Source organism: Pinus tabuliformis, chromosome 8 (genome assembly GCF_031772625.1).
Source record: "Pinus tabuliformis cultivar Carrire ecotype Pingquan chromosome 8, CPIR1, whole genome shotgun sequence".
Taxonomy (NCBI): domain Eukaryota; kingdom Viridiplantae; phylum Streptophyta; class Pinopsida; order Pinales; family Pinaceae; genus Pinus; species Pinus tabuliformis.
This window is the reverse complement of record NC_142294.1, coordinates 1579620137-1579635635: the sequence shown is the minus strand read 5'-3', so window position 1 is coordinate 1579635635 and position 15499 is coordinate 1579620137. Positions and strand designations below refer to the sequence as shown.

At 38.8% G+C, this 15499-nt stretch overlaps 1 protein-coding gene across 1 annotated transcript in view; it reads right to left on the bottom strand.

Annotated features, from left to right (window-relative positions):
* LOC149242074 (Low temperature viability protein) overlaps positions 1–14491 on the bottom strand; it is a 66795-nt gene extending 52304 nt beyond the window's left edge. The window contains exon 1 of the mRNA XM_089374163.1: positions 13794–14491. Within this exon, the coding sequence (XP_089230289.1) occupies positions 13794–14282 (489 nt within the window). The 5' untranslated portion in view covers positions 14283–14491. The remainder of the gene's footprint in view (positions 1–13793) is intronic.
* Positions 14492–15499: the final 1008 nt, after the last annotated feature.

The window sequence follows — 15499 nt, the reverse complement described above, 5'->3', positions numbered from 1 at the left end:
AAAATGTCGGTAAAATTCACCAAACGCCAGCTAGGCCAAAAAATCACAATTTCACGATTTTATCGCAATAAAATTGGGATGTTTGCAACACTAGCTTCTCCTTCGACATAGTATAGTATTTGGTTTTACAATAATGTCCTTCAACCCAATCCTCTTTTCATTCAAAGCATTTTTTTCCTCTCAATTCCTTTTTTTCATACATAGTGTTACAAACTGGAGGAGGTGTGTATTTCGGTCTTCTTTCCAACGCTTTGAACAATATTTGTTGTTCCTCTATTATTTCACACTCATTCTTGTCGTGACCCATTCTTCTTCCACATCTATAAGGTCCATTAATTTAATTTTGTTCTAATTTTGTTACAAACATCACTCTGATAAACCTAGGACACGAATTACATGTACTTCAAAGTTCAAACTCCCAAATGTATTCCTCAATTTTCCCTAATACTTCTTTGGCTCATTATTGCCAGGACAACAGACTACTTCCATGTGATGTATCTGTTGAAAATGGATGAGTTTTGTGCTCCTTGTTATAATTTTTTTTACCTCTGTAAGTATTCTTGTCCTAGGCTCACTTGTCAGTTCCGCAAGTACCTCTAAAGGTGTCAAAGACCTTAGCACAAATAAAGAAGGTACAATTGTAGGTTACAACAATCTCTCCACCTATGGCAATGCACAAGAAAAGCATTCAGCTTAGTTCCTATTTGCAGAATAAGAGATGCCTTGAGTATGAAAAGCATTTGGCCTTTAGCAAGCACAACAGTTATAGGCAGATAGCAAGTGCATGCATGCCTCTAACACAGGGTTGCGAGGGAGCACCACCCCCCCTGGAACCTAATCCCGAAGCATGCTTCGCTCGAAAGCGACATCGGGAGCACAAGCGAATTTCATGACCGCACTCTCTGGTTTTTTGGGAGCGAACAAGGGAGCGGTCAAGGAGCATTCGCTCCCGGAGCGAATCCGTGGGCGCTCTCGCATAAAAAATTTGCTCCCTGTGGGCGAAAAAGACGTGGTCACGAAGGGGAGTTTTTGGATGGAGTGGAGGGGCAAAAGAAATAAAAGGCCCTCCTCCCCTCCCACAATCCTCTCCTTGCATATGAGAGAGCAAGGAGAGGATTTTTGGAATTGGAGCAAGAGTTGAGGAGGAAGATTGAGAGGGTTGCTTGGGAGCTTGAGAAGCTTGCAAGAGAGATTGGAGCTTAGGATTGAAGGCCAAAGAGGTAGGATCTAGACTCTAATCTAACATCTGTGTATATGTTCATTGTTAAATGAAAATGTTGTCTTCTCTCTTTCAAGTTCCCCATTCTGATTCCTCCATTTTATTGCAGGCAAAAAACTATAACTCCAAAGTTCAAACAATCAAAACTTCAAACATCATGGCTATATGGCTTGGCATTCTCTTGATGTTGGTTCCTTTTTTGTTATTATGGTGTTGGAGAGTAGAAGGAGGACGGTTGATGAATAGGATGAAGAAGTGGGTAGTGGTGGAGTTGAAAATCCTGGCGAGGACAAGTACCTTGGTGAGGAAGTGGAGGAGGAGAGTGGAGATGATGAGGGCACAAAAACCAAATCAGACCAAACCCAATTGTGGAAATATGTTTCTAGCCCTAAAGGAGTGAAAGAGGGTGAAACCACTAATTTTACATGCCTCATTGCAAAAATACTTACACAGGTTCATACACCCATGCCAGAAAGCATCTTTGTGGGAAAATTCCATGGGATGGAAATGAACAAATAGGAATCAAAACTTGTGGAAGTGTATCGCAACATCAAAAAGCCAAATACACAAGCGACGAGGAGGAAACCCGATACAAATCTAAAAGATCAAAGGCTGACTTTGAACATGACACCACTAGGCCACAATCACATAGACTAAGAACTCCATCAGCATCCTCCCATGGCAGTGGATATGGAAGCATAGGAACAAACATCCCTTTAAGGCATAGAACCATATCAGATTTCCTTGACAAAGGGTGTAGGAATGATGTGGATTCAAAAATTTATTGGTTTCTCTATGCATGTGGGATACCATTCAATGTTCTTCGCTCACCTTATTGGCATGAAATGGTTTCCGCCATTAATGATGCCCCCAAAGGATACAAGATCCCTAGGTATGACAAGGTTAGAACCGTGGGACTTGATCATGAAAAAGCAAAAATAGCACATGCTTTGGGTAAAATGACAAGTTCTTGGAATGAGCATGGGGTATCCATTGTATCTGATGGTTGGACAAATGTAAAAGGCAAGCCATTGGTAAGTGTTCTTGACTAGTGGTGCAGTCTTCCTTTCAGCATATGATTACTCAAAAAAGCTCAAGGTCGCCATCAACATTGAAAAACCATTACTTCAAACAATTGAAAGAATTAGGCCAAACAATGTCATACAAGTCATCACTGATAATGCTTCTAATTGTAAGGCAACGAGAGCAATTATTGAGGATAGATACCCCAACGTATTTTGGTTTGGGCGTTTGGTTCACACAATGAACCTTTTGATGCATGATATTATTAAGAACAAACACCCTCAATACAAACGGAATGGAGATTTGTACAAGACAGGAAAAAGAATGATAAAATTTATTACCAAGCATAGCAATACCCATGGGCTTTTCCTCAGTCACTCAAGTTTGGAGCTATTGAAGATTGCGAAGACTAAATTTGCTAGCTATTACCTCACCTTCAGACGCCTTTTGAAGGTAAGAGAATCATTGGCTAGCATGGTATCAAGTCAACACTGGCAGGTATTAAAGGACAAGGCTCCAACCGCAGTTGACAAGCAAGGTTTTGAAGAGGTGGAGAACACTGCTCTTGATGGTCTGTTTTGGGCACGTGTGAGGGAAGTTTTGCAATTCACCAAGCCATTTATAACATGATTCATTTTGCAAATACATATGCATTAGTGATTGGGGAGGTGTATGAGCAGATGGATAACATGTCAAGGAAAATAAAAGATATTGTTCAAGAAAAAGATCCCAACTTGTACGATATTATTCACAAATTTGTGTGTGCACAGTGGGATAAACTTAATGTTCCACTACATGCCTTGGCATATATCCTTACGCCAAAATAATACTCTCCATCTTGGTTGGGCAAACCTACACCTAGGAGTGAGGATAGAGCCAAAACCCATACAAATCTAGAAGTACAAAATGGGTATATGGCAGCATTACACAAGTTGGTCCCTGACAGGGAGGAGTGTGCTAGATTGGGTCTTGAATTAGGAAAATACTTCATTAGCACTGGAGTGTTCGGTTCTTTACAAGCAATGGAAGATAGGGACAGATTTGATGTTATCACATGGTGGGGCGCGTATGGCGGATAGGGACTTTTGCCAAAATTGGCAAAAAAAGTCCTTTCACAGGTTGTAAATACTTCTTCTGCAGAGAGGTGTTGGAGCACCTATAGCTTTATCCATAATGTGAGAAGAAACATACTCAATGAAAACAGGGCAGAAGGTTTGGTTTATGTGCACAATCTTTGCATTTGTTGCCGCCACCTCCATCTACATCTACATCCTCACTTGGAGGTCATGTGCCTTCTGGTTATAGTCGTCCAACTATGCGAGAGGAGACTCCCAGTAGACCACCACGAACTTCTCAAAAATTAGACATTTCTCGTGGTGGCAAGAGGCCCAAGCATTAGCAATAGATAATGGATTTACTTGTCTTTTCTAGTTGCTAGTAGTTTTTATAACTTTTGACTCTTTCATATTTATTATGATATATTTTGTAAACAATATATGACAATTTAAGTTTGAAATTGGCAATTATAACTCATTGGTTATGAATTATGAATCTCATGCTTCGTAAAAGTTGAAAGTTGAAACAATTCATTTCATGTTAGATATCCTTTGTTATCGTTTGGTTACTTGGTAATGGTATTGGTAATGGTTACAAGGCTACAAGTTACAGCCTTAGTGATCAATGATGATAAATTTTATATATTGAATTTTGAAAGCTTGAAAATTTAAGATTGATGAATCATGAGACTCGATATGTTGTATGTTACTAACTTGTGGATGTGGTTGATAAAGATTATAACTTCTAATTGATTGATGTTATATGGTTTAATCCATGCTACATGCTTTTGTTGAAAAATATGCATCAAAATATACAAAAAATATATATTGTATAAAAATTCGCCCCTGATTCACTCCCGAACCAGGACCTTTTGAAAATGTCACTCCACGCTCCCGATCCCTGCTTCTGTTCCCACTCCCAATTAACCTTGCTCTAACATGCATGTGCCATCCACAAATTTCTTCCAGTTGTAACAGCTATCACGAAATTAGAACAGCACTTACTTTATTATATTAGTTGTCATTCTGAACTCAGCAAATTGGCTTCAATTCTATTTTTGAATTGCTTTCCTATTTGTGAGTCAGATTTAAGGAAAAGAGCACTAGATTGGTGGACTCCCAGTCTTTAGAGAGATAGGGTGTTGATCGCAAGGAGAGGATAAAGGTGAGGTGCATGTGTAGCCTACTCCAATCTAGAGGCAGTTCTCTAGGTGGCCAACACATGGCATATATGCAGGCAGGCTGGGCACTCTAACCTAGGTGCCCAGAATCAGGTTATTTTATCGTGCAACCCTAGCCTCCACCTCTATTTAAAAAGGCAAGGTCTATATTCTTATTCATTCAGTTCAGTAGAGAGCAAAACTGATTAGAGATAGGATTTGAAGTTTCAAATATTCCCTGTTTTCAGAGAAATAAAGCAGTGATGTGATTAGAGTTTTGGCCCAGTTGCACTTGGTGTGGCAATTTTCAATATGATGTGTTTCAGTTCCTCGTAAAGATCAGATTGCAGTTTAGATAGTACTTTCAATTTCTTTTATCGTAAGTAGGTAGTTTAGGTCAGATTGCTAGGACAGCTACCATCTGCTGAGAATTTCAACATACTATCAGAGTGGTGTATCTGAAATCTTCCAGACTCCAGTATGTTGATTCTATGTCTAGGGTAGAACAGTATCAGAGGATTTTAGGGTGTGAAGCCCAAGTAGCTTCAGAAATTGAAGCAAATATGTGACAGTGATTGGCACATGTGGATTTGAGAAGGGTTGAAAGGGTGTTGGTGCCTAAGATCTTCCAATGATTGGAATACCAAGTTTGATAAGAGATGGGTGATCTGCACTTATAAGCCACGGATAAGATTTTTGTGTTCAGTAATTTGTTTGCTAAGGTTGTTGCAGAGCTGCAGAAATAGCAATCCCAGTATGCATGAGTGTGATCATCTAAAGGGTTCTTCCACCTTCGTACTGTGGAGGCACAGATCGCAAAACCTCCTAGAAGCAACAAACTTATCGTACCTTTTGGAGATGAAGGTCAGACTGCCTGCCTACAAATCTAAATGGTTTGGCAAAGTATAACAAAAATGCAAAGGGAGCAGCCCACACGGCTTAGAACAGTCAATGATTTGTTGTACTGTTACGGCACTCCTAGTGTGAAGTTCAAACCCCTTGGATAGTCTAGCTGAACCAAAAAAACTAAAAAAAGAGAATGCAAAGGGAGTATTGTTGGATTCTGTGGAGGATCCCCTAATTCTTTGTATCATCAAGAATAAGACTGTCAAGGGATGTGAGATGCCTTGGGCACTATGTATGATGTTGATGAGAATTATAGCTCAGACAGGAACTTCTGAACATGTTCAATGTGCACATGTGAGAAGCAGTTCAAGATATTTTCGAAAAAAAAAATTAAAAATATATATATATCCAAAAAGTAGTTCTATTTTGTAATTCACTTTAGTAAAAAGGTGAAAGCTGCATATTTAGCAGTCGTCTGGAATTGTACCTAGAGCAGGAGAAATCTTAAAAATATATTCACCGCAAAAAGTATAAAGATGAGGAAAGGTATAAAGATGAGGCAAGGTAGAAAAGCTTTCTTACACCCTTGAGCAGTTAAGAAAGAGAGAGAGAGAGAGAGCAGGCAGCCAAGGAAGAGTCATTCCCAGGCAGTATGCAGCAACGTTGTACAGCAGTCATGCAACCCGTACAGCAATGCTGTACAGCATAGAATTATTGTTCTTGATATCTTTCAGCAGCTGGGCCTTTCAAAGAGCTTGTAGAAGCTCAAATTCAATGCATTTTTTGGTATCCATGCATGCTATTTTTTTGAATAGTGTGCAGAGGCTTCCTTGTAAGTATTTTTTAAAGAAATGAAGTTTGAACAGCTGATTTGAAGTCATTACCTACATATGTGAGAATCTATGTTTTATGCTTCCGCTATCTAATTTGTAGATATTGTGTGATCGATGCCATGGTATGAAATTTAATTCCAGCGTTAATTACATTCAATGATCTATTTCTTTGATTGGGATCATAAAGACATTAGTCACCTGGGGCTTGAAATTCTAACATGGCATTAGAGTTTGATCTCTGATTGAGATTCTTAGGGATTTTCTTCAATAAATCTATTGCAGCCTGCAGGGAAGGAGCAGCAATAAGAGAATTTCAAAATAAAAATAAATATTGTGAGTTTTGGCAACAAATCTCAAAGATGGCAGTAGCATACCTGCAGTTTAAGAAGAGATTGGATGGTGCTTCAAACTTCATAGCATGGAAAGTGAGACTTACACTCCAACTAAAAAAGCATGACCTCTGGGATATTGTCAAGTATGTTGTGACTCTGCCTACAAATGCCCAGGACTTAGTACCTCACGACAAAAAGGAAATGAAGGCCAAGCAGATGATATTGGATGCCATAAAGGACCATCTGGTCACTCATGCATCCAAGATGAATACAGCAAAGGAGATGTTTGATGCACTAGTTAGTTTTTTCCAGAGTCAGAACATAAACAGATATGAACAAATTTAGATCCATAGAGATGACCAAATCAAACAGAGTTGCCAGTTACCTTATGAAGACCACACAGATTCATGATCAACTTGAAACAGTTAGGGATAGAGTTGCAGATGCAGAGCTAGTGAACATGACATTGAATGGTTTCCCAGCTTCATGGAAACCGTTTTTCAAAGGTATTTGCAGTCGGGAAAACCTTCCTACTTTGAGAGGCTTTAGGATGATTGTATACAAGAGGAGACTTGGATGGAGTCAAAGGCTAACAAGAAGGGTGGTGATGAGAAACTAGCCTTATTTCGTCAGGCAAATAAGGGTAAAGGCAAAGGAACCAACAAGGGCAAGCGTAAGAGAGTGGAGGCAACCTCACAGACAAGAAAGAAGGACTTAAATAAAATCAAGATTCCATAACCATCAAAGAATATTTTATCACATGAAAAAACCTCCTAAAAGAAGACTCATCATGGTAAATAGAAAATGTTCACAAACAATGCCCCTCATTACCCTTGCTTTGAGAGCAAAGCAATTTTTAAGGGAAGGGCAATTTTATAAACATAAAAAAAAACAATAATAATATAATAATAAACAATAAATTAATGAAAAGTCAAAAGGAACATACCGCTTCACTCATGACTAGACAATGAGATAAGTAAACCATCACGAGGGTCATTATAAGAGTATTCTCTTATCAATCATTTTTTAACAAAAAAGGCTATAAATCTAAAAAGTACCCAATGAAAGCTTTATTAAATTATTTTTCTGTAAAGTATATAAAAATAATAATAATAAGGATATTTTATTATATTATGAGAAGTGACTTAAAAAAGACAAAAAGGGAGTTCTAAAGTTTCAATTAAAAAGCTATAAAACCGAGTTATAATCTAAGTTATAAAAGGGATTTTGAATGAAAGATGAATTCCATTACAAGTCAATGTTTTGGACTAAATGTCCTTTTTGTGAAATAAAATTTGAGTATCGATCGATTCTTAAAAATTGCAAATGTTGTTGACTTCACTCAGAAGGAAATATGGGAGAAATCATTGTCTAGTGGACAACATAAGAGCGGGGATGATGAGAATCTTGCTCTTGCCAATCGGGCAATGAGGAACAAAGGTTCGAGCAGCGGAAGTGAGGAGTCAACCTCACAACCAAATAAGTAGAAGGACTTGACTAAGGTCAAGTGTTTTATGTGTCATAAGACGTGACACTATCCTTCACAATATCCAAAGAGGAAGAAGGGCGAAAAGACCATGCAATCAACTATAGCTGCATCAGCAAAAGCTCCAGAAGAGTTTGCCAAAAAGCTTGAAACTGAGTTCACACTTGTTTCCTAACTTTCCTCAAGCACCTTATCAATGGATGCATGGTTGCTAGTTAATGGAGCCACACAGCATATGACAGGGGCAATGAGCTTTTTGACAGCCCGACCTAGTGGGACTCAAAACAGAATGTACAATTTGGTGTTGATACCAAACATGCAGTGAAGGGGGTTGGAACAATGATATTCCAGCTTGGGTCAAGAGGCAAGTTGGAAGTGAAGGACGTGTTATGGGCGCCAAAACTTAGGTGGAGTTTGCTCTCAGTCTCTATAATAGAGAAGGAGTTTGGTGTGGCATTCCAAGATGGACATGCACTGATCAAACCCATGGGATCTAATTCATACAATGGCCACATCATTAGAGTTAGTGAGAGCAACTTGTATAGGCTAAAGGGTCAGCCTGTTCAAGCAATGGAGAAAAAAAAGCAGTAACAGAGAACAAGAAGCAAGTAACTCTAAAGGTTGAGCAACTCTGAGGGAATTGACCTTCATGTTCAGGTGGGGAGGAGCAGTTAGCAAATTCCTCCAAGCCTGACAAGAAGGTCCCTTGGTATGAGATAACCTTACAAGATGTTCAAGAGCAAAAGTATTCTAGGAACCAATCCAAGGGAAACAGAAATTCGAGGATGTTTCTGAACCAGGTGGCAAGAAAGGCTTCCAATTCAACGAGAGTAGCCATGGCAACAAATGCAACTCCAAGATCCACGCCAGTTCCAGGGCACAAAAATACCTCTCTAGCTGAAAGGGAGTGTTAATGTTCATAGCTTGAGCATTACTTCTCCACAGGCATAAGTGTCCAGGCATGCAAGAAGTCGCCCACAAATCTCCTTAGGACACTTGCTCAAGTGTGAACAAGTTGCTAATGTAACTTTGCCTAAGTTTTAAACTTCAAAAAAGAACATAATAGGAAAATTAAAGTAAATTACTTTAGTGATAATGTTTAATCTCAATTGTTAATCTCAAGTGAGGTGATATCTAATCTTGATCATCAATCACTTTGGAGATTAGGTTAGGGATTTAGCTTAGGTAAAGTTATAAACGCAAGGCTAGAGAGGAGAACACACACCATACAACAACACTAGCCTTTGAGAGAGGTATTTTCTTAAGTCAATAGTGTGATACTCTAGTGTGTCGGGTGGAAGGAAGTTCTAGGTGGGCTAAAGTACTAGAGATCCAGATTAGCCAAAGAGATAGAAGACTAATCTAGGGCCTAATCTGCTAGATCATATCCAAGGCATACTGTATATGTAAATTTCTCAATTGGGCCATTATACTAGGATGAGAGCCCAAGTAAGTTCAGATTTAAATGAAGAGTTATTGATTGGGCAAAATCTATGTGTCATTGTGATTGAGACCGATTATGTGGAATTTAGCTTTTTCTAATTAAGTTAAGAAATTAGTCGTTTTTTCATACGATAGATATGCAATCTACCAGGATAATGAATTGTTGGGTGCTAGGTTCAACGGAAATTAACATAGCCTTTATTTGTTGTGTTGGAAATTTTGGTTTTTCTTCAACTTCATTCAGTGGATTAGGTCATGCTTCTGTAGCCCTCTACCGGCTTAAGGCAAGGTTGTTCTCTACCATTATACCTAGCTACCATAATGGTTGAGGCTTTAGGGTTAAGCCCGGAAAAGGCCAGGCACCAAGATTTCCTTCGTGGAATCAAAATAGTTTGAGGGTTGAGAGCCTCAAATTATGCACTATTCACAACTGATGCACCCCTCCTTGGAAGAGCCTTCTTGATGATAGCCCAAAGATTCAAGGTAATCATGGATCTCTATTTAAAATCTATATGCTTTGGGTGGAGCAATTTACAAGAAAAAGTGTATGTTGCATGGATGGTATGCCCAAGCATTTGAGCTTGGGAAACTTACAAGAGAGCTAGAATTTGCAATTGACCTCCCCTAGAGATCCTTCACGTATTTAGGGACCCCCACGACCCTATTTATTCATAAGAAAAATCCCTAGATGGCAATTCTTGAAAAGAGAAAAAGGAAAATCACGGCTTGGGATCCCAAATGCTCAATACATAAGTGAATGGTGTTGTTTAAATCAATTTTATATGCATTTCCATTATTTCTTTGCTTGTATTTCACTACTCTAGCAATATTTCAAATGATGATTGGCAAGCTAATAAGATCTTTTCTTTGGAAGGGAGAGCGAACAGATGGCAGAAGAAAAATGAACCTATTAAAATGGGAAAGAGTACTTCAGCCAATGTCTCTGGGGGGATTTGGGATAAAGTGTTTAAAAATGTAACTAGTATCGGTCTTCATAATTGTATTTGAGTCATGGTGTAATGTATTTGTCAAAAGAAATTTGACTTATTAAAGCATGGGTTTATGTCAAGTGTCCTTGTCAATGTCATCATAAAAGACTCTTCTTGGGCTTTATCAATCAAGAAAAAAAAATTATTTTTATGTAAAATAGGTCATTTAGCCCCCCCCCCCCACCAAGTCATCCTCAAAGAAGACAAGTCGGCCTCATCAAAGGAATTCGAGCTCACACAACCACTATAAAAGGGCAGCAACTTGACTCATTTGGAACACATCCACAACATGTTCGACCTGCAGTTGTTGGAACAAGAAAAAGGGTACGAAATTCAAGGAACATGAAGGAAAAAGGGAGTCTTTTTCAAGCATAAGAAGTCAAATTTTCTCTCTCCTTGTCTCACACGTGCTAAGTTGATGGGTTGTTGGAAGGGCCTAAATTGCGGTACTGTAGCTGGGCCGAAATTCTGAAGTAGTTGGGGATCGAAATTATGAAGTAGCTAGGATTGTTGCTGGACTGAAGTTGTTGGACAAAAGGACACTACTGAAGTTTGTCGAATCATCTTGGAAGGCTGACTTGGTGGAGGAGGAAGGTCTTTTGGTTTGGTCTAAGGTCTTGGCCTATCTCAATTTGATTAGTGGAAGAGTTTCACTGGGTTTTCCCCTAGAGGGGGGTTTTAGCCCTGGCTGAGAGCCTACATCTGGTGTCATTGATATTCATGTTTTGATTTGATGATTGTTTGATGTAAAATAATAATAATAATAATAAAACTAAAAGAATATCACAAGTAATTACAAATATAAGAAAATCTTTCTGCCTTTCTGATTTTTAACATAAAGGACCCCATAAAATTGAACTTAGCCATGGGCAACAGGATCATTTTGAATTAGGCATTGGGGAAAAACAGATGGCGGAAGGAGATTCTGGTGAAGAAATACTTCCAGACATCTGACAGAAGGTGTCTGGAAATGGCTTTCCGAAGAATTCATGGCTCTCCCATGAGAAATGGGTTAAAAATTCTCTATAGGTGACCAAAGATTCCTTATGAGGGCCTCTAGGAAATGTCTTTGATATTAGGATGAAAGATAAGATTTTGGAACCCCTTTTTGGAAAGCCTCCCGGAATTGGCACACACCCCCCAACTGGCTTGAAGGGAGGGGATGCCAGATTGCTGGTAGATCTAGTTGGAACACAGAAGGCAGTTGGCAACATTGTCACCTCTGTATCCCCATTCAAGAAATCTTGAAGAGGTCTGGAAAGCCCTGCCGATCAGAATGAGAGGAATGGCTCCACTTTCCCGGTCAGATGCTTCTTATCAGAGCAGTCCCAGCAAAGATGAGAGGAGCACTCTCTTCTCTCCAACATAAAAAAATGTGCCAATTATGTGTTTTTCTGCAAATTCTTTGCAGTTAGATCTGTTGCAAGAGAGTAATTAGCTGATGAAATTTACCTTTGTAATACTTGGCTTGTCCCAATTGATTTTCCATAAACTTGGTTAGCCACAGGCTCTGAACTGGCTTTGAACATTGCAGAATATCCCTCCCAAACAGTGCAGGTACCTCCCTGGCTTCCCTATACTCTCTCATTGGTGGTAAGTCTCCAATAGACTAATCCACTCCCTCCCTAAATGTGATAGTTGGTCTGATCTTTTGCTAAATTGGAAGGCACATGTCTCCTCCCTTTATAAAAGAAAAACCCTGCTGGCAAAGTTACGACAGACAAGCCCTCACTTTATTATCGGTAAACTTTGGACAGCCAGCAACATAGCTGTTTTACAGAATCAGAAATCGGGGGCAAGGGAAATAGCATTGGCTGTTGTATCTCTGTCAGTGGAAAGCATCAGATCCAATGCAAAACTTAACTTCAATCACCAGTTATACAGGCAGTTGAGCTCAACTGGTTAGGAAGAGACTAGAGTCAAAGCAAGGGAGGGCATGCTTCCCAACCCACCACAGTTATTGCAGAATCAAACCCTTCAAAACAGTTGGAAACTCAATCTGACAGGATAAAGAAACCCGGTCAATTGATCCCGAAGCAGGGTACTCATTTTTTTCAATGGTGCAACAAAAGGAAACCCAGGGCCATCAGGTGCTGGCAGATTTACCCTTGCACCATTAACCTGGGAGCTGGGGCAACATCGAATGATGCTGCTGACCCATTGGCAGTCCGCCAAGATATGTCTCTTTTAAAGAAGCACACGTTGAGTGAAAAATTGGAGTTAGAGACTTTGCTCTGACCGTCAAAATGCTAAAAGGTCAGATTAGCTCCCAAATATTCCCTCGGAGAAAATAATTAACAAAATCCCACAACTCCTGCACATCTTTGAGGTGAGAAGCTTCTTTCGGGTGGCCAAGAAAATTAATGGGAAGGCAGATCAAAGGGCTAATGACGGAATGAAGCTGGAGGTAAGAGGAATTAAAGATAAAGGAAAACGCTGGGCTTGAGGAAGTCTGTGAGGTCATCCCTCCAAGATTGTGACTAAGAAAGCATCCCCAAATTCAGAACACTCTCCTTTTCTTCTTGCCACATTGCCAAATTAGCGAAAGGCAGAAAAACAAGTCGGGATAAATAGGAAGGCTACTCTGAAAGCTGCCACTGAATTCCCTCAAAATAATTCCGCGAGGTCGTGGTATAAATTGAAAGTTGCAGGAGTAAAATCAGCCATGTGAGGACATGTATGTAACATTTAAAAGAAGATTTGAGGTAGGGAAATATGTGGTGGCAGAACATCAGAGGCACATCAGATACCTGATTGAGCAGGTAAATGCACAATGGGCTTCGTATTAGCAGCAAACCAAAGAAACTGTTAGACAAGCCAGCTACAAGATTAAATAAGATAAAAAAAATTGATGTCCAACAAATGCCCACAGAAGTAGCTCCAAGCGACTAACAGAGTACATCCAGTGAAGGTATAAAGTGGGAGGGCAAAAGCAACTCTTAGAGCGTCTCGCTAAAAGTTAAATGGTCTAGCCAAGAGAACTCCTGCAGGCAATGCTAATCTTGGTCCAGAAGGAAACGTGAAACAAGGATTTCCGGTCGGGCGAAGAAGCTAAAGAAACAAACAGCCCAGGAGGAAGCAAAGTATGAAAATATTTTGACTAAACAATCAGTAAATGCGCATTTTCTGTTTGTTCTTCATAGGGTGATATGCCAGTCAATACTCTACTAGAAAAACACAGGAAATTAGGAACAGTGATAGGTCTGAATCAGACTTGCTTCATATCGGTTTTAATTGGGTGCTCCACACCTTCGATCTTTTGAAATTTATGTATATCTTTGTTCCGAAGAGGCAGAGGCCATTTAATGGAGTAGTGCACAAGCATACGTTCCAGCTAAAAAGGAAAAAAATAAAATAAACTAAAATAAAATTTTGCTACCCAACCAAAACAAGGCCTTCTGCGTTACCTTGACATCTGGTCGTATGGATTCCAGCCTAGGTTTCCTGCAGGGAACAAAGGCAGAACCCCCTCCAGAAGCCCTGATTTCCCTCATATGCATGAGATAATTGTAGCCATCGTCAGGAAAACCGAGCTCTATGATTTCTTTTCTGATGTGATCAGGCAGAGGGCCTTGCCCTTGCCCATTGTTCGATCCATGGGGGATCGGATGAGTGCTCTTATATTTATCTTTCTTGGGCCTGATGTTGGCTTCCTCACCTGAATCTTCGTCGGCGTCTGCAAAGATGGAGTCAGTTTCTCCCTCTTCTAAATTGGCGCGAGGGTCATCGTCTGTGAAGCCCGGAACGTAGCTTGTGCCTTCGTCGACCCGCGTGAAAACCCTCTCACCGTCGTTTAAAAACCCGAATGGATCAGAGAAAGTCGACGGTGAATCTCTGTAAACCAAACGGAATGTTGCAGAGTTCTTCTTGTTCACGAAACTTTTCTTCTTTCCCATGTCTGGATGGTTGCCTCTTGCTTACTGCTCTCTCTTTCTCTGCTTCTCTATGCTGCTCATGAACATAAACCCTCTCTATATCTCTATAGGGTCTCTGCTCTACGCTGCTCATGAACATAAACCCTCTCTAAGCCCTATATCTATTACATTGTTTTAAAATATTCCTCTGATAGGAAACATGATTCTCTCTCTAAGCCCTATATCTATTATATTGTTTTAAGATATTCTTCTGATAGGAAACATGATTCTCTGCTTGTGTTCACATATGGTAAATAGCTGCTACACAAAGATACATTCTGTTTCCATTTTTCCTGAATAACAAAAAAAAATATTTTTCTTTGTGATATTTTTAGTTTTTTCGAAACTTTATTAATTTTATAATGGAGTTGATGAAAATTAGTCCTTAACTAAACAATAAAAATTACAATGAAAAATAAATTTCAATTTCAAACATCTAAAGAATAAAAAAGATTCACTACATTAGAATATTGTCATTAGAGTTTTGCTAATTTGAATAATTTAAGTAGTCAAAAATTGAATTAAAGCTCCATATCATCATAATCACTACAATATTCGAAGGAAAGCTTCATAAGAGAGTGAAGAATGTTTTTTTTAAATGTATAATGTTTATGTAAAGTTTCATCTGGTTTATAAATTTATGTGAAATTTACTTTTAATAAAAAAAATTGATTTTCATTAATTTAGTGTATTTTAGGATTTTTTTTTTTAAGTTGTCAATTTATTTAGAGATAGTTAAGTAGGATGGATTTATGAATAAAATAAAACTGTGAAAGAATTATAAATTTGAATTCGTTGCTAAAGTTTATTACATTTTGAGAATTTAGATGTTTAATTATTTTTGGGTTTATTTATTTATTAGTCAAATTGTTAACTTTTTAGTGTTTAATTGTGGTTGAATTTATTTATTTTTCTTTACTCATTAGCTAAGCTATTATTTAAATTTTTAGCTTAGTTTTTCTATTTTTTTCATAGTTAGATTGAGCCTAGGTCGGAGCTAGTTCATATATTAGATGAAAGAATAATATGTCCAACATTAGGATGTTGTCACCAAGAATGTGTGAGACTCAATCAAGCTTGAACACCCCTTAGACAGTTTTTATCCCCACAATTAGCTCTTACCCTCCCTGTGAAGCTTGAACATGGGATCTTAAGGGGACTAATGTTTGGGTTTTCTATGTGTATTGTGTTGTTTTTTT